We start from the raw sequence: 19,176 nt of genomic DNA on the forward strand, positions 1-19,176 counted from the left end.
CAACTAATTCTGCTAAATTTAAAGAATTCCCTCAATCAATAATCGCTAAACTCGATATTCTAACTGAAAAAGAATATCATGAACACAAAATTACCCCTCTTATGGAAAAAATCAAATCACGAATTAATCCTGATTTAAATCAAGAACAAGAACAACAATTATTAGATCTTTTCGATCTCTATCAAGATATCTTTTCCAAACATAAAAATGATTTAGGAACTGTATCATCTTCAATTTGCCCAGTTCATATTGATTTGGATAATCAAACTGTACCTTATCAAAAGCCGTATAGTTGTCCAATCAAACGTCGTGAAGAATTTAAAACAATCATTAAAGAAATGTTGGACAATGATCTAATTGAACCCTCCGATGCTCCTGGTGGTTCTCCTTCGTTATTGGTTCCTCGTTCTCAAGGTTCGCCTAGAATGGTTATCGACTATCGATTATTAAATCGTTTGACCAAAGTTCCTCAACATCCAATGCCCCGCATTGATGATTGTTTAGAAGTCGTTCGTAATGGCCGTTACTTCAATCTTTTCGACCTCGCTCAAGGCTATCATCAGATAGAACTCCCTGTTTCCGAACGCGAGAAAACTGTCTTCGTAACACCGGATGGCAAATATCAATATAAGAGGCTTCCCATGGGTCTCTCTGGTGCTCCATTTATCTTTCAAAGATTTATGAATAAAGTTCTTGATGGATTACAATACGTCAACTGTATTGGTTATTTCGATGATATTCCCGTTGTCGGTAAAGATTTCACAGATCTCATCATCAACACAACAAAAGTTTGTGATCGTCTACGAAAATTCAACTTAAAGGTAAAACCTGAAAAATGTACTTTTGGTGCTACTGAAATTCTACTCCTAGGACATTTAGTCTCTGGTGATGGAATCCGCCCTGATCCGAAAAAGGTATCAGCCCTAGTTAACTTACCATATCCTCGTACTGTTCGCGAACTTCAGTCAATACTTGGATGCTACAATTACTTTAGTCGCTACATAAAAAATTACAGCACAATCGCTGCTCCACTTTATCGTTTGATTTCAAAGGAAAGAAAATTCAAAATCCTCAGTGCCGATAAAGCCGCACTTGACGCGCTTAAAGATGCTCTTTTAACAAAAACTCTCTTGGTTCATTACAATCCCAAGCTACGAAGAAAAATTGCTGTCGACGCTTCCGATGTTGCCGTTGGTGGTATTCTTCTTCAAGAAGACGATAAGTCAGAAAATTACAACCCTGAAACTCCAATCGACGAGATAAAAGATTGGCTTCCGATAAGTTTTTTCTCTCAGAAATTACTTAAACACCAACTCCACTATTCAGTTTCAGAAAAGGAATTACTTGCAATCCTTGTAGGTGTTTACAAATACACTCATTACCTCGATAACGATCATTTCCTGATCGAAACAGATCATCACGCGCTCTGTCAACTAACCAAAATTAACTTTAAAAATTCGCGACTTCAACGCTGGTCAATAATGTTGTCCGCCTTCAATTTTAAGGTCATTTATCGTAAAGGTTCAACGCACCCTCCCGATTGTTTTTCTCGGTATCAATCCGAGTGGGACCACAGAAAAATCATCGACCCGGAAGAAGAATTTCTGGATAAGATATTCCTAGCAGAATATACAGTCGATCCTGAAGATTATCAATATTATGATATTGGTCTAAACTTGATTAACATTTCGTTCAACTTCCCTTTCTTTTCATTAGAACAATTAAAAGAACCTCCCGCTATCATTTACTCAACTGCAACTGAATCAATTCAATTGAATCAAGATTCAAAATCTAACCCTGCAGAATTTTCCCTATGGAAGGAAAAAGTTCGACTTCGACAACAAGGTGATTCAACTATTCAAGAAATAATTTCTCAATTGGATAATCCCAATTCCATAGCTTCAAAACGCTATCACCTCAAAGATGGTCTCTTGTATCGAAAAGATACTCGAACTCCATTTGGATCAAGATTGGTTATCGATCCCGTTATCTTAGCAGAAATCTTCCAACACGAACATTCATCAACCCTTGGTGGTCATTTTGCAACTGAAAAGACCTACCTTAATATCGCTAGACGATTCTGGTCTCGATATTTATACGATGAAGTCAAGAAACTTTGTGATAACTGTTTAACTTGCAATCTCGCAAAGCCCTCAAATGTCATTTATGTTGACCCCGCTGCTAAACCAATCCCTAAAGAGATTTTCGAAAGATTCGAACTCGACGTCCAAGGACCCATTACTATTAACAATAGTAAGAAATACATTATCGTAATCGTTGATGTTTTGTCAAGATTTGTTTATGCCAAATTAACCAACAATCAAACAGCAGATACAGTAATTAATTTTCTCTCCCCATTCTTTAATCAATATGGTTACCCTAAATACATCCAGACAGATCAAGGAACTAATTTTCTTTCTGAGAAAGTTTCTAAATATCTGAAAGATAATGCTATCATTCATGATGTTTCGACCCCTTATCATCCTCAATCCCAAGGTATTGTAGAGCGATGCAACCGCACGATTGCTGAAAGGCTACGTACTTATGTGTGCGAGAATGGTACGAAAAATTTAGAAGCTGCACTCGCTGCGAGTCTCTATGCGATTAACTCATCAATCCATAAGATTACTCGATTCTCTCCCTATTACTTAGTATTTGGTCGTGAGCCAAATAAACCCCTTGATAATTTCCTGTCAATCATCCATAACTCCCCTGTGAATATAATCCAAGCTCGAAAATTGGCTTATGCTCGCTTGAATGCTCAACAACTCTATCAGATAAATCGCACAAAACAACTTTATCCTCAATCTCCTTACCGAATTGGTGATTTTATTTTAGTGAAAAATGAATCTATTGAAACCGATAAACCCAAAAAGTTCAGAAATAAGTGGCATGGACCTCACTTAGTTTGTGGTTTAAAAAATGGTGCATTATTGTTATTAGACACTGAAGATTTAGGTCTCTTTACTGCTAATGTTAGAAATACCTGTAAGTTTAAAGGTGAAATAACCTCAAACTTACAATCTCTTAGAGATAATTATTTTAATCCTGATACCTACTTAGAGTTAGAAAATTTCAATTCTCCTGAGATTAACGAAAAAGCTGATAGTCAACTTAGAACTCTAGAGTTAATTAACTCTGAAAATCTTAACAATGAAACCACAATAGAATCATTTCGCGCTCGAATTAATCAAGATCTTAGATTATCTCCAATTGATCATTATAATGATATTGATCAAAATCGTAACCATGACAACCCAAATGATTTAGTAATCACAAGAAAAACTTTAAATGATTTTCTTAAAGTTATCCCTAACAATGAAAAAGAATTGGCCTCTAAACATAATCAAAACTTAACTAATCTCAACAATTCAATTGATGATTTAACAACAATCAATCAAACAATCAACCCAACAAATCAACAAAATCTCAACAATCAAAAATCAAAAAGGAAATATCAAACATCCGACCAATCAATAATTAAACAAACTAATTTAATTGTTAACAATCAAGATAAACCTCTCACTCGACAACAATTAAGACAACAACGACAACAACATCTCTACACATTATTTCCAGTTTTTCAACTAACAGATGATAAAGACGATGAACACATGAAATTAATTAATTCTAATCACTATCATGATTTTTCAATTAAGTTCGAAAGATGCAAAAACTTTAATTTTCCTAATTGTGATTATTCCTATGGTAACCAGATTAACCAGATTAACCCGAAAAACCAAAACCATAAGACTCCATTGCTAATGCAATCTTCCGCTTTTTTACCCGATGACACTAACACTAATTATAATAATTATAATTTTCGACCCGGAAAAATTTTAACCGTCAACTTATCTTCTCCTTTGTTCAACACCTTTTTCCCACAGTCAACTCTTCGGTCACTTCTCGACAACATTAACTTTTTCAGTTTAATTTCTTATCACCTTCTGATCTTAACAGTTAAGATTTTAATCAACCTTTTCCAATTATTCTTATTAGAATTTCTTTCTCTCCACCAAAGTTCAGTAACTTTTCACCTTAATTCCTATCAGAATTTTAATTCAGTTTATCAGTTAGTTAACCAAAATTGCAATTTAAATTGTAATTGTGCTTTTAATCACAAGTGCCCCACCTTAATCATCACAGTTAATCATCAAGCGTTTACTCGCTTCATCAGCTTAATTAAGCTAAATCAGTTAATCATCATTAATTGTTCACCTTTAATTGACTCATCATCAAAAATGAATAAAAACCCAAGTTCACCGTCACAATCACTTAGTGATAATCCTGTTGGTCAACGTGTTCCTGTTCACCTTAATCCCCAAGTTCGCCTCAACCAAAGTGGTGATCCAATTTTGAAGATTCAGATTCTGAAACTTCAGTGATTTTCTTTCCAAGAAGACCAGTTGCAACAGCAAAACAACCAACTCGACCAATTCTAACAATTGACTCTGACCTAAGTGATAGTGAAACCCCAAAAACAATCATCAACTCTTTCTGTTCATTGAAACCAGTTCAGTTTGATTCTGAAACTCATCCAGCCCCATCGCTAAAACGATCTCCTTCGATTGAATCGATGGCCGTGGACAATCAACCTCCACCAAAACAAACCAAAATGGACCCGAAAGAAAAGGTTCAAGGTAAGGCTGTATCATTTACCGACTCTGAAATACAAAAACCAACTCACTTCCCCGAACAATACCCTAAACCTGGGGAATACCCTCAGAATTTCAGCAATGAAATTCCAGCTCCTCTTCCAGCCGAATTACCTGAATATTGTTCAGTCGAAAAATTTAAAAGTGTTCAACAGTTAGTCAGGATTAAATCCGATGGATTTAAAACAATTTATGCTCAGTTCGAAAAGATGATTCGAGAAAAAATTTACCTCAATCTCTATCAAGATAGTTCAATCTTTAGTATCCCTTTACCGAAAATTCCTAAAGGAATTGCAAAAGCTTCAGTTTACCACCCTGACTTAGAAAAGTTCATTGATCAGATTCGATGTTACTTTTGTGAACAAATCGCCATTAACCCCGTCGAATGCAATACATGTTCTCATTGGTATTGTACTAATTGTGTGAATTTTACTCAACAATTAATCAAAATTTTGCAACTAACCCCGATGTTGCAATGCAACAAATTCATTTGCCTTTTTCCCTATTGCATTAAAACTTTCGCCGAACTTGATGATTATCCAAGTTTTGGAAAAATTTCTTATTCAAAGAATTACATAGCTTATCGCTCCGCCAAATTTACCTGTAGATACACCTTGTGTCTTAAACAGTTCAGTTCTAATCTCTTAGAAAAACATGAACGAGTTTGCAGACTCGGATTATTCCGAGAAGAAGTTGATTTAGAATCAATTGAAATTTTTAAATCAGGTAACTCATTAAAAGTTTTAACCTCAATTGCACCCAAAAGGCTCATGAATTTCATCCCTTCACATATTAAAGTCGCTCCTAAGCCCCAACTTACTTACACTTCCCATGAATCAGAATGGAATTACAAGTTCGAACTATTCGCTTGTCTTCTTCAACTTCGTGAGGATAATCCAAATGATGAATTCCTTACCCCAACTAGCATTAGGTCTCAGACTAATTTAAAATTAGGCTTTTGGACTACCTTCCACAAAGCAAGAGATCCCACTTTACCGTTAGCCGAAGAAGAAGAGTTTCTACGCGAAATAGGTTTTCCTCCAGTTCATAAATATGAACCCGCTCCCTCTCGACCTCGAACCACCCGAACCTACCCATTCGGTCATCTCCCTCATTATCTCATTAGAGATTCTGATGAGTGGTTAAGTATCTCAGAAGGTCGATATGATTATGGCCGAACTTGTTCCTTCCCACAACTAGCTCCTGATACAAACGAGCCGATTCATCCATTCACCGTCGTCAACCCGTTACTTCGACTAAAGCCCGAAGATCAAGAAAAAGTCCGAAATGATATTTCGAAATGGTTTCCGTACTCGCTCAGAGAACTTGTGGAAATTTCTCAAAATGCTTTTCCACCAATCCAGACCAACCCAAGAAAATTCTATCGAATCAACCGTAGAATTAAAGCAACCGAACATTTCCGGAACTTAACCCAAAGACCAATGGAAGATCTGAATGATCGACATTCTACTTTCCTGATTAGACAATTGGCCCAACACACTGATGCTTCGAATGTCTATTCGATTCATGCAGCATATTGCCGAAACCCACGACTAGATTTCTCTGGAAAAATGGTCTTAGCCCCTCATCCAGTATGGATCGTGATCGTGGATGGAAGATCCAATATTGTCTACGAAACCCTTGTCAAGTATAAATCCATTGAATACATGGACACTGGTTATCATGGTCTAACTTTCCAAGATCTCAAATTCGGAAAATCCCTTGAAGCCGTCCGAGATCAAGTAATTCAATTCCTCGCCTGTGCCAAACAGATCATTGGTGCTGGACTGATTACTCTTTTCAAAACTCTCCAATTCCGTGGATGTGAAATTGAAAGTCTTCGATTTAAACTCCGCGATGTGACAATTTATTTCTCCCCGTACAGACAATCACCCGCTTCTCTCTCATTGATTGCATTCTTAGTCTTCTCAGGCTATACAATTAAAAATCGACCTCATTCCCCTGCAATCGAAGCGATCACCGCCATGAGACTCTATATGTCGTTCTGGCAAGAGATTGAAGAAAAAGTCAACACGATTAAATTCGGTGTTCACAATCAATCAATTAAATATTATGTAAATAATCACCAAGTTTCGAAACTTCACCGAAAGTTTTCTCAACTTGTAACCGATGGAAAACGCCAATGGCCTACCAATTGGTCATATCTCATGCATCGTCAAGAATTCCCTGATTATAATCCGAGAATGAATGCAACTCCATCATCATCAAAAACATCATCACCATCTCCATCAATCATAACCTCACCAGTGGTGCAAAGCCCAATCATTGTACCCACTCAAGTTAACATCCCAAGTCCATTCATCAAAAAATCCGAACTCGAAAACTACTTCACTCCAGCTAATTCACCGATTTCCTCAAAATTCTCCTCATCCGAAACCCTTATTGACCTCACCGAAAATTCAAGCTCATCATCAAGCTCATCAAGCACTACCTCTGGCTCTTCATCTACCTCATCATCAACCTCAAGCTCCGCATCTACTTCCTCTACAAGCCCATCTACCGAACAAAGCTCCAACGCTACAGTTGTTTATGTTCGTGAAGAACTGAATTTATCTGAAAATTCAACAGAAGAGGAAACTGAACCAAATCGCTCCGACGATATCCCTGATGCCGCTCAACCACCCAAAGGAAATTCAACCTCATCCGCTCCACCGTCATTGATTACCAGCTCACAGGAATCAAGTAACCAGGAAATCCTCCTCTCAAGTCCGATCACACCTTCTCTATCCAACCCGCTCTTGGCCTAATTCACCCGCAAATTCATCCTCATCATCATCATCGATCTTCAAATTCCTCTAGACGATCAAAACTCAGTCTTATTAAGGTTCTTAATCAAAACCTGGGGAATTGAAGGGTATAAAACGTGTCCCCGATAATCCAGAATTTTGGATCACTAGAATGATTTGAATTCTCGATTTATGCTTATTTAATCTTTTCTTTAATTATGTTACTCATTTTAATTTGCTTTTATTAACAATTTACTCATTCGCTTAATTGTTCTAATTAATCAACCTTAATTGTTTTTGATCACTAAAGTGATATACTTTTAATCATCAACAATTGAGACTCAACAATTAACAAATTTAGTTCCTATTCAACAATATAAACTTTTATTATCCCTTTTCTATTTAACAATTAACCAAATTTTCATTAACCAATTAGAATTAATAATATCCCGAATTTCTATATGAAATCAAAATTAGTTAACCAATTAATTAATTATATTCCTATAAGAATATTTGATTAACAATTAACTAATTTTCCTATTTAACCAAAATTTCCTATTCTTTCTATGTTAAAATTAAGAACACAAAAAAGTGTCACTTTAAGAAAGGAAAAACTTTTCTCTTTCTTTGCTTCTTTCTTTTGCTTTCTTTTTTCTTACAGCTTATTTAAGCCAAACTACCTTTTCCTCATCCTTTTGTTTAACCTGTTACATTGTTATCTTGGTTAAAAACAAGAGCCCAGATTATCAAAGATGATTTGTCTGCCCAATGTGTCTCCATTATAATAATGTTAACCCATTTCATCATTTAATTTTGTTTCATTTAATTAATCTCTAAGAAGATTTTCCCTTATTTGTAATCAAATTTGTTACCCCAGTTAATCCATTTAATCACCCTTTCAACTAATTGTAACCTCAGTTGAATGCTTGGTATAACTCTGTTAAGTCTAATACTCATTCAATTCCAGTTGAATATTTACTCTTATTCAGTTCTCAATTAAGTTTTCTTGACCATCAACCAGTTAGGTTTTCTTAATTCAGTTTAATAAAAGTTCTTTAGAAGTTCAATTAGTTCCATTTCAAAATTAGTGATCACTGGTGATAAATTTTCAGTAACACGAGTTAGTGTATTGGCTATCCTAAAAGAATCTGTTCAATCTGATTAAGTGGGCAGATTAATCTTCTGATTACTCTTTCAACTTCACATAAGTTGCTGAGAATATTGAAATTCTCAATCTCTACGAGATATACACATCTCACCACGAACTCAACACAGTTCAACCTAATCACTTTCACGATTAAACCCCACAGTAGCAATTATGCTGATGTATTCTGTGTTCAACATTCCATGATGTAGTTCATCATTATCTGTTATTCTAAATGATAAAGAAAAGGGAGAACAAGAAGAAAAGGAAAAAGATGAAGAGTTGACTTGAGAACTCTTAACAAGCATCAACAAGAATAAGAGTAATTCCAATAACGACTCATCATCTTTTCCTCCTTTAGTTTTCTCAAAACCCTAATCATTCTTATCATCATTATCATCTTCATTCTTCCTTCTTCACACCCTAATGAGATGTAATCTACAATCATAAAGTGAATAAAAGGGCGTTCAGATAAATAATAATTGTAACAATTTACGAGCTTAACAATTATCATTGTCACAATTCAATTGGAAAGATGAAACGAACGAAATTGAGAATCACCAAAGATAATGAACAAATTTCCTCTTCTCCATCTTCATCTTCATTCATAATCTCTTGTTTTTTTTCATAGACATACATCTTATCCTTAATGAACAAGAGCACGTTAAGCTCAATGTTCAGCCATAGAAATAATAATAATAACGATGTGACAATGATAATGTTTATAATTGTTTCACTCCCAACAGAATTAACTAAAAACGATAAAAATAATAAGCTTAATCAAATTTGTTTCCATTTGCAATTATAACAACTCGACCTTCACATTTAGTTTTGATATTTAATTAAAAACTTATCACAACTTTTTTTTCACTCTCATAATTAAACCTCAATGATCACTAAATGATATTTCATTTAACTATCATACTATTTAAATTATCATCATCATGTTAATAATGATTATGAAAAAAAAGTTTTTCTAAATAATTTATATATATAAATTATATCACACACATGTAATTATATATTAACAATTTAATATTTAATATAATGATAATCTTGATGATGATATTTTCCTCATTGACCCTTTCATGTTTCTCAATCATTAATATGTAAATCCTTTCAATAGATCATTAATAGTGATTAATTGACCTGAATTTGGGCTCTTCTCATCTTGTTGATTGTTTTTTAATTGAACAACACCAAGAATCAAGTATTTTAATTCAATTGTAATTGTGAGAAAACATTTTCCTCTAGCATTTTGATTGACCCACTTATTGGAAAAAAATATTGATGATAATTCCTATTCTTATAATCTAGTCAATATCATATTGAACTAATATTAGATCAATTTGATATCTCTCTCTCTCTCTCTCTCTCTCTCTCTCTCTCTCTCAAAATGATGTTATGAGTTAATGACCATTAAAAGACCATTAGATTTACATTAACAGAGTTAAATTGAATTGTTCAATAATGATCACAATGGACATTAAGATGAGCCCAAGAGGGAAACCAATGAATTCATTGGGCGTCTCATTGTTCAATGATTATAATAATTATCTCAATGAATCGCATGTACAACTATTAATTAAATTACTATTAATTTTGTAACTACAATTTGCATAAATGTTTAAAAATTGTTATAATAATCAGAGTTTCCTTACTCTTCATTATAATTAAAGCATCTCTTTTAATTCAGTTTTTTTTTATTCTTCTCTTTATTTCATATTAATTCATTTCCATGAACACCTCAGTCAATGAATCATAACGGAATCACAGATAATTATGTTCGTAGAACTTTTTTTTGTGCCATTCTTTTACCATTATATTAGTATATATGTTCACATACATAATAATGGAAAAAGATATATTATATTTTCTCCGCCATTTTGATTCAATTTTATTCTTTTTTTTCGAAATCAAATTACCTCATCTTTTAGCTCTCTATCATCAAGTTCAAGTTTAAATGAGAATGATAAATGTACAAGTAACGATCTCGATTCAGGTCGATAACTTTGTTACTTATTCAAAATCATTATTTCCAAAATTTAAATACAATTGTACCTGAATTTAACCATAACTGTAACTACAGGTATTCTTAATTTGCAATTAATATTTTATGCTCATCAATTTATCTCTTCCTTCCCATGAAACCCCTGCAATTGAATTAACTAAACAAGTTTCATGAAATTCATATTGTTATCAAAATTTTTCTCAAATCTATTGATAAGTTGAGTTAAATTCATTTTCCCTGAGTAAATTTTACTCTTTTTTCCCAACAATCAACTGGATAATTGGATTCTCGGTACTATTATCCTGATTATGATTGAGTTAATTGTATCAATTTTACTATATGTTTACATTAGCTGATATATTTATTGATTCTATTCAATCAAAGTAAATTAAATTCTGATTATCTGATTATGTTTCAGTTACCTGAATTTCATTATTATTATAATTGTATTCAGATTTGATTGTTTTTGGATTATCTCATTAGGCGAAAGATTAATTTCACGATTTGTTGATTGTTTTTGTTTCAGTGTTGCTTTTGTTGATTAAGTTACATTCATTGAATCAATTTTGTCACTATTTCTTGTTTATCATCATGTTTATCATGTTGAACAAATTTAATCCAAAAACAATGTGCTGCTATTTTTAGTTACGATAACTTTTAACGTCTCTGTGAATAAGTTGTTGATGTATCTCTTTTGTTTTGCTTTTTACTGAGGTTTTAGCTCAATCAAGAGAGAGAGAGAGAGAGAGAAACAATAACATTACCTAATCAACAGAATTAAATTCAATTATATAAGTGAACAGGATTCAGTTAATTAATCACCACACAATGGAATCTTTTTCAGCTCAGAACAAAATAACATTTCCACTTTCTCTTTGCAAGTGAAAATAATCACAGAATTGTTATTCATTGTAATAGATAAAATTTTCGCCACCATGCAAATTGATCAATAGAAATGAGCCAATTTATCTCATTGTGTAAATTAGTTGGAATCAAATTGTTTCATGTAAATCAAGAAATTGGAATATGTTATATATTCGTTTGAATAATCGAATTAACCAGAAAATTTTCTTAATGGTGTTTTTTTGCTCTCTCTCTCTCTCTCTCTCTCTCTCTCTCTTTACTGTTCTTACGATGAAATAGAGTTGATGTTATTGAGAACAATTCTTCAAGCAATCGAACGCAAGTTCTGGTATTATCTTCTCTGATTTATTCCATGCCCTATGGATCAATAAGATCATCGTAACTGAAATTCATCCTCTTAATGTATTGAAGATAATCACAGACATATCCTGATTATCTAACATGAAATATTCACTCTTGAAGATAGAAAATAATATTAATACTATTGACTGATTTTCTTTACCTCTCTTGATTATCATTCAGACGAAATGTTGATGTTTCTTGGTCATTATTTTATCAGATTATTTCTAATATCATTTACATGTTGTTCTGATTTCTTTTTTCTTTACAAATTTCTTTTCGACTCTAGTCTGGCTTCAGCTGATATAACCGTCGCCATTTTAGTTATGCCCTTTTTATTGGTCTATGATTATCTACGATTCTGGCCATTCAGATCAATTCCGTGTCATTTTTGGATCTCCTGTGATGTGATGTGCTGTACATCTTCAATCCTCCATCTATGTGCCATTGCACTAGACAGGTAAAAGTGAATATACATGATTAATATCTCTAAGAATATAAGACAAGAAAATATTATTCTTTCTTTACCTTTGTCTACTGTTTTCGCTCCAATGAATATAAATAATTTGGGTCTTCTCTTGGAATCGAATTCAAAATGTTCATATCACTTATCGATTGTGTAAAAAAGGCAGAAGAAAGAAAAATATCAGAGTAATTGTGCCGAGTCTCATATGAATTCTCATCGAAACTGCAACAAATTGTTCTAGTATAAGTTGGAATTTTTTTTCTCCATCTCAACTATTATCAATTAGATGATTCGTCGATATCCGAGTTGAACATTTTTGCAAGTAAACGAAAAATTTTCCCTCGACAGATTAATCGTTTCAAGTAATTACTCTTATTCAATGATCAAAATCCAAACTGAGAATTGATCATCTTGAGACTAGTTTTCAACTCTCAAGGCCAATTAATTGATTCAATTGAAATAAATTATCACTTTCAGTCAATCTCAATGTCAATTTCAAGTGATAATCGATAAACAAGTGATTTAAATCCACTACAAGCTCTACGATCAGATAAATATCCAAAAATGTAATCATATTATGAACAGAAAATTAGTTAATCATGAGAAGGTTGGAAACATAACAATCTGAATTGAATGCTTGTTCCAAAGGAAAATTATGATAAGAGTATTTAACGAATCAGTTGTGATATATTTATATCCTTGTGCTTATAATTTGATATTGTATTCAAGATACAATGAGAACCTAATAAACATTGAAAATTCAACTGAACTCATGATAATCTATTGTAAATGTGTTTGAACTGTTATCATGGTGAACAAAAAAAAATGGAGTAAAAGTTGAAAGAAAGTTACGGAAACAATTAAAATGAAACAATGGATTAAAATTACAATTAGAATGTAAAAATTGATTAGTTTTTTATTATTCGGATTACCCATTTATCTCTATCAAACTAATTAGCTGTAAAGTCAAACATTAATTCACATTCATGATAATATGTCAACAGAATTTATCACTCATTTCTTTTATCATTCATTTAGTTTTTTTCTCATTCCAACAACAAAAAAATATTATATGATTTTTCATTATCGTCTCAGATTCAGCCTCTGGATAACCTCAAAGCATTTACTTACTGAATAACATTTCAAATACACTAGAATTTAGCCTCTCTTCAACTTCTTCTCCCTGATAGCTTGATAACAATGAAGAATGAGCCATGAATAATAATAATAATAATAATGTGTAAAGATTAATGAACATCTTACTCAGAATGAGTTGTATGAGAAAAGGGATGTTACTGATGATTCTGATATTGATGTTGTTCTTTGGGTGCTTAATTATAATAATATGAAAACACAAATGAAATTACACTTTACGCCTAAACATAAAATCTTTATTAATGTCTCCTTCATTATCATCATCATCATCATGCTGATGATGATCATCACCACGATAATCTTTTTCATATTCTTTTACTTTTACTTAATTGTCAGAAACATTCTACCAAATGCAATTTAATGAAAGAAATGATTAAAAGTGTAAAACAATGAGCCTACTACTAATGATGCTTTTTCAATGAATTATTAAAATAACAATTATCGTAAATCATTAACCTAGCAAACAGTTGAAGACTTTTTTACTTTTGTAGATTTTTCGCTTTTCTCGTTCGAACTCCTCAAAGTCATAATCATCTGTCAACAATTCGGAGATCTATTATCAATTTTTCCCTCAAGGAAAGGATCGAGTCGTCATGTAGCTTAATTAAGTAATTTAAAATGTTCGCCACCTATCGAATCAATTTGAGTGACCCCTATTGGGCTGTTCTGATAGGTTATCTTTTCCTCTTTCTTTTTCATTTCTACACGGATCCGTAACTTCGGGAAAAGGATTGGCTCTGAAAACTGAGCTGGTCGGGCTAAAGGCAGAAGCAAGTACTACATTGTACTGAGACTGGATGAAATTTCTTTGTTATTTATAGCATAGTTATAGATTCTGGACTTGTGTCTTTGTGATCTTGTGTATGACTATAGCTAGGATCCTTTACCCATTATAGCTTAGCAGAGCTTCGGTTATGTTAACTATGATGGTGTAGAGGGTAATCTTTTCGGCCAGCGAAAAACAGTTGACTCAGAACTGGCACGGACCCCGGGAATGTATGTTTCTCATCGGTAGCAGCGGTATTTGGATTTGTGAATTCACAATATGTTTTGCAATGATTAATTAAATGTTCTGAACCTTTCCATTTTAAAGTCCACAATTATTGACTTAAATAGATGTATTAGATGATAGCCAGCTAGAAATGACTGTAATGATCAAATTACTCCTTCATGGAATGAATTGATATAACTCATGGAGATATGAGATAATCATTTACCCTTATGATTTCAAATTTCTAACTCAATTGTAAATATATATATAAAAGATAACTCTGATGTCGGTAAATTTACCGTGAATATACTTATGATTCTGGATAAAGTTATTTTGAGTTACAGATAATGATAAGTCAATTCATCTCTTGAGTTTCTGAAGTTGAAAAAGTTCTGATAAAGAACATAAAATTAGAGGGTTAAGTATTCTGTTCACGAGGTGATAAGTGCTCATGAAAAATTCACTCCTCTCATCAACACCTTCTTATTCCTGTTTTTCCAATACTCTAATCCAGTTTCTCTTAAACTAGAGGGAAAAAAATGTAATACCAAGTACAAGAAACTCGATCAAGTGTAAAACCTTTCGATATACAGCTAGAGCACAAGAGAAAAATCATTTTCTATCATGCTCTTGATGATGTGAATTACATCATGAGAAACATGATCAAGATGGAAAAGTTGATAAGAGAGAAATAGAAATAAATAGAGAGAGAGAGAGAGAGAGAGAGAGAGAGAGAGAGAGAGAGAGAGAGAGCTCTAATACATATCGAGGGTTGATATGAAATCGATGACATGGAATTCATGAATGAGTCGAATGATAATGACAATGATAATCTCATAATGATGATTTTGTCTCATCTGAACATTTCAATATTTCTATCTCCTTAACATTCACTTTTCCAATTCATGTATTGTCCTAAAGGGAGAAATTCGTTCAGAACCATTGGAGGAAAACATTGATACATAATATTATTACTATTATTAAATCCAATAAGTTATCGATTTTTTTCCATGCTATCTAACTTTAAATGAGACTTTTGATTCCCAACAACGGATACATAATCCTTTCCACTGAATTTTTTTATATCATATTAACACAGGAGGATAACAAGGAGTAAAAAAAAAGTTGAATAATATTTTGGTACTGAGAACGGAAAAATCATTTTCTATGAAATAAAATCTCATGTAAATGTAGATACTTTTTGACAATGTTCATGGTAGTGAAAGTATAAGATTTAGATACATTTAAATTGTTGAGTAACATAAGAAGAAAAAAGAAATGAATATTTACCTGGATAAAAAATCATGTTACATGAAATGTTACCATGTTACTCAGATGAACCACAATGAATAGAAAGAAAATAACTGCGATTTAATATCATCAATAATAAGGTGACAAAATTCATTCACTTTTAGAATGATGAAGATAAAAAAAGAATAAAATTCTCAACATAAAAATCGATTATCAGATTAATGATAACCAAATAATGAGAGATTTCAATCCTTGCCAATGATTAGATTTATCTAATTGGAACTGATTCAAGAACCATGAGAGCGAATAATTTGAATCTGTATTCATCACCATGAATGAATAGTTCGATGATATATTTTTATAAGAATCTCAATCAATTATATCGCTCTGATTGTCTTTTCTTTAAGAAGGTAAAGAAGAGATAGAAAGAGGAAGAAGAACTAGAATAAAAAAGAAATTAAAAGAAATTAAAAGATAATTTTATCAGCATTTTCTTCGAACTATTAACAATTCGATTCCATGAAATGAGATCAATTTAAAGAGTGAGAAAAAAAAAGAAAGCGAAAGTAATTAACTGATTGAAAAGTTTTCGAACATTAAAAGTTAAATTTACTTTTATTTTCTTTTTTTCGACTTACTAACTTTTCTAACTTGTTTCTTTCCATTTATATTAGATATTGTGCCATAACTAATCCTCTTCGATATAAGACTTCAGTGAATAGACGAAATCTTTATTGCAATATAATCGTTATTTGGATAAGCAGTATTACCATTTCATTTGTTCCAATATTCAGTGGTTGGTATCATGCTGGAACCATTAACAATATCCTAACATTTGACCATCTCCCTGACTGTGAACTTAAGGTAAAAATATTATATATTTACGATTCATTTACTCCATCATCTTCATCATCCATACTCTTATCATTATTATCATCAACTCTATCATAAACATCATCATCGTCTTATTTTTTTTTGTTGTTTCTCTTATTTTCTAATGATAAAATGACCAACAACAAATTATCAATCCAATTGAGATCTCCAGTCTATTCAGTAACATCATGATAACCCCACTAATACTCATAGACAAAAACACAATCTCTTATCCTGTTCTTGAACATAATAATAATAATATAACAATATTAAACAATTGAACATGATAAATTGATCTCATCATGAGTCTATCATTAGATAGAGATTTTAATTTATCAATGACCATCAGATTTTGGTAGTAATTTAGTGGACAATATCATCCGATACAACTGACCATCAACATATTATCATTCTCATCAATTAATATCAAATAATTATTGTTCATCATCACGATTATTATTATGAAGATAATGATGATGATAATAATAGATTGATGGATTAATTGAAAGTTTCATGATATGCAAGATATCAATTCGATTAGTTGATTAACAAGAAAACTGATTTTTCATTAGAAAATCAATTAATATTTATAATTATCTTTTTTTTTTATTTCTTCCCTTTATTCAATCATGATGAGAATTCGTTGACATTCAACCAATCTATCATTTTCCCTCATCAATATTCACCTGAGTGTTTACCTATCATTTTCTTAGCATCTCTTTTCCCAATCCACTGTTGGAAATTAATTCTTGTCATAGACTTTAATTCCTCATGTATTTAATTTCTTATTATTACAATGTTAATCTTCTTATAATAAAAAAAAAGAGAATTATTTTTTTCTTCTCTTCTTCCACTTGAGAGATAGCAAATATATATATATATTATTATATCCTTGGAAATTCATCATCATCACTCAGAGGAAAATTAAAGTTCAGGGTAAATCTTAATTTGCAACTCACAATGTAAATATTAAAAGTTCACAATTCTTTGAGAATGATAATTGAAAAAAGAAAAAGTTGAAATCAAATTTAATCATTGGAAAGGTTTATCATAATTATTATACAAATTTCAGAATTTATCGAAAAGCTCAATTGATCAGATGAACATCATGTAAATACATGAACAAACAGGTAGCTAAGTCTTTACCTGTTTCTCATTGATTATCATTTCATTTCTCAATTAGCTTTGATTTGGTTTATAAAATACAATAAATTAAACTAATAAATGGGATGATTAATGTTAGTCTCTTTTTTGATATTAATAAATATCAAATGAAACAATTAATCAGATGAAAATTGAGATTAATATATGAATAACTTTTATGTATCAAAGGAATGAGTTAAATTTTATCTGATTAATGGTTACACAATTTAACACTAATCGTGAATTATTTATGATTGATAATCTCCCAAATCAATTTAATCAATGGTAATCATTTGATTTGTGGTATTTACGATTATATTTATATTCAGATAATAATAATAATAGTAATGACTTTAAGCTAATTTACCTGAGCGATGTTCATTGTATCATGAAAACTTTCTCATGGTGGAGTTTAAGTTTGTACCTTTTGGTGACGAAATAGATTGAATTGGTTACCTAAATTCGAGATTTTTTTTTCTTTTTTCTTTCTATTCTACAGGTTAATCGAATCTATGCCGTTCTATCTTCTAGTATTTCATTTTATGTTCCATTGATTGTTATGCTTTATGTTTACATGAGAATTTTGATTATCGCTGAGGAACAATCTCGACAAATTAAGCAGGTTGAATATACACTTAAGGAAAGTTCATCCATGGGTTCGACTGGATATTCATCTAATACAAGTGGAAGTCGTGATTCTGGTGATCTATTTGATTCGGGGAAACGTTTAAGGAGGAAAACTAAGCAGCTTCTCGTTGAGACAAAAGCGATTCGTACACTTGGTATTATCATGGGTGTTTTTTGTGCTTGTTGGCTTCCATTTTTTATTTATTACCTTGTTGAAGCTTATTGTGATTCTTGTCAAACTCCTTATGAGGTTAAAACGGGAATTCAATGGTTGGGTTATCTTAATTCATCTCTTAATCCATTAATATATGCTTTTTGTAATCAGGATTTTAAGAATGCTTTTCGTCAAATCCTTTTCAATACACCAAGTTATCTAATCTCTTCGGATACTTGTCATGATGAAACCAGTAGCTCAACAAAATCTCACATTCAGGGTAATAGATTTGATAAAAATTGTGAAGTTGTTGCTTTAAAAGAGATCTCAGATTATCTAGTGGACCAAGTAACCATTGGATTAGCAGGTCGCAAAGTAGATCAACATTAAATGACAGATCGTCAACTCGATTATCGATAAAGTTTTGATTAAATTTGTGACAAATAAAAAACAACAACAAAAGTTGGATTTGAGAAAAAACTTTTCACCAACTAATCAAATCTCAATTTCTGTCATTGAAACAAAAGCGAATGTATTAATTTATAAATAATTGTTATGATACTGTTATGATGACAATCATTTAATGGACACATTATTTTACATAAAACTGTAAATCTTTTCTTGTGGTAAATATTATACTTTGTAAATCGATTAAAATTGTAATCATTGGAAAGAAAATAAATTTTAAATCATATCGTTTTATTACATAAATTACAATTAGTATTAACTTTCTCTTTCTTATTTGATGCTCAGTTT

The 19,176-nt window shown here is 31.8% G+C and overlaps 1 protein-coding gene across 1 annotated transcript in view; it reads left to right on the top strand.

Annotated features, from left to right (window-relative positions):
• The window catches only part of LOC128391283 (beta-2 adrenergic receptor-like), a 29,795-nt gene extending 10,678 nt beyond the window's left edge, over nt 1-19,117 (top strand). Inside the window, exons 2-4 of the mRNA XM_053351136.1 lie at nt 12,050-12,220; nt 16,298-16,487; nt 18,139-19,117. Of these exons, the coding sequence (XP_053207111.1) occupies nt 12,050-12,220; nt 16,298-16,487; nt 18,139-18,810 (1,033 nt within the window). The 3' untranslated portion in view covers nt 18,811-19,117. The remainder of the gene's footprint in view (nt 1-12,049; nt 12,221-16,297; nt 16,488-18,138) is intronic.
• The last annotated feature ends 59 nt before the right edge of the window (nt 19,118-19,176 follow it).

The sequence above is a fragment of the Panonychus citri genome, unplaced genomic scaffold (assembly GCF_014898815.1).
Source record: "Panonychus citri isolate SS breed McGregor unplaced genomic scaffold, ASM1489881v1 Contig00134, whole genome shotgun sequence".
Classification (NCBI taxonomy): Eukaryota; Metazoa; Arthropoda; class Arachnida; order Trombidiformes; family Tetranychidae; genus Panonychus; species Panonychus citri.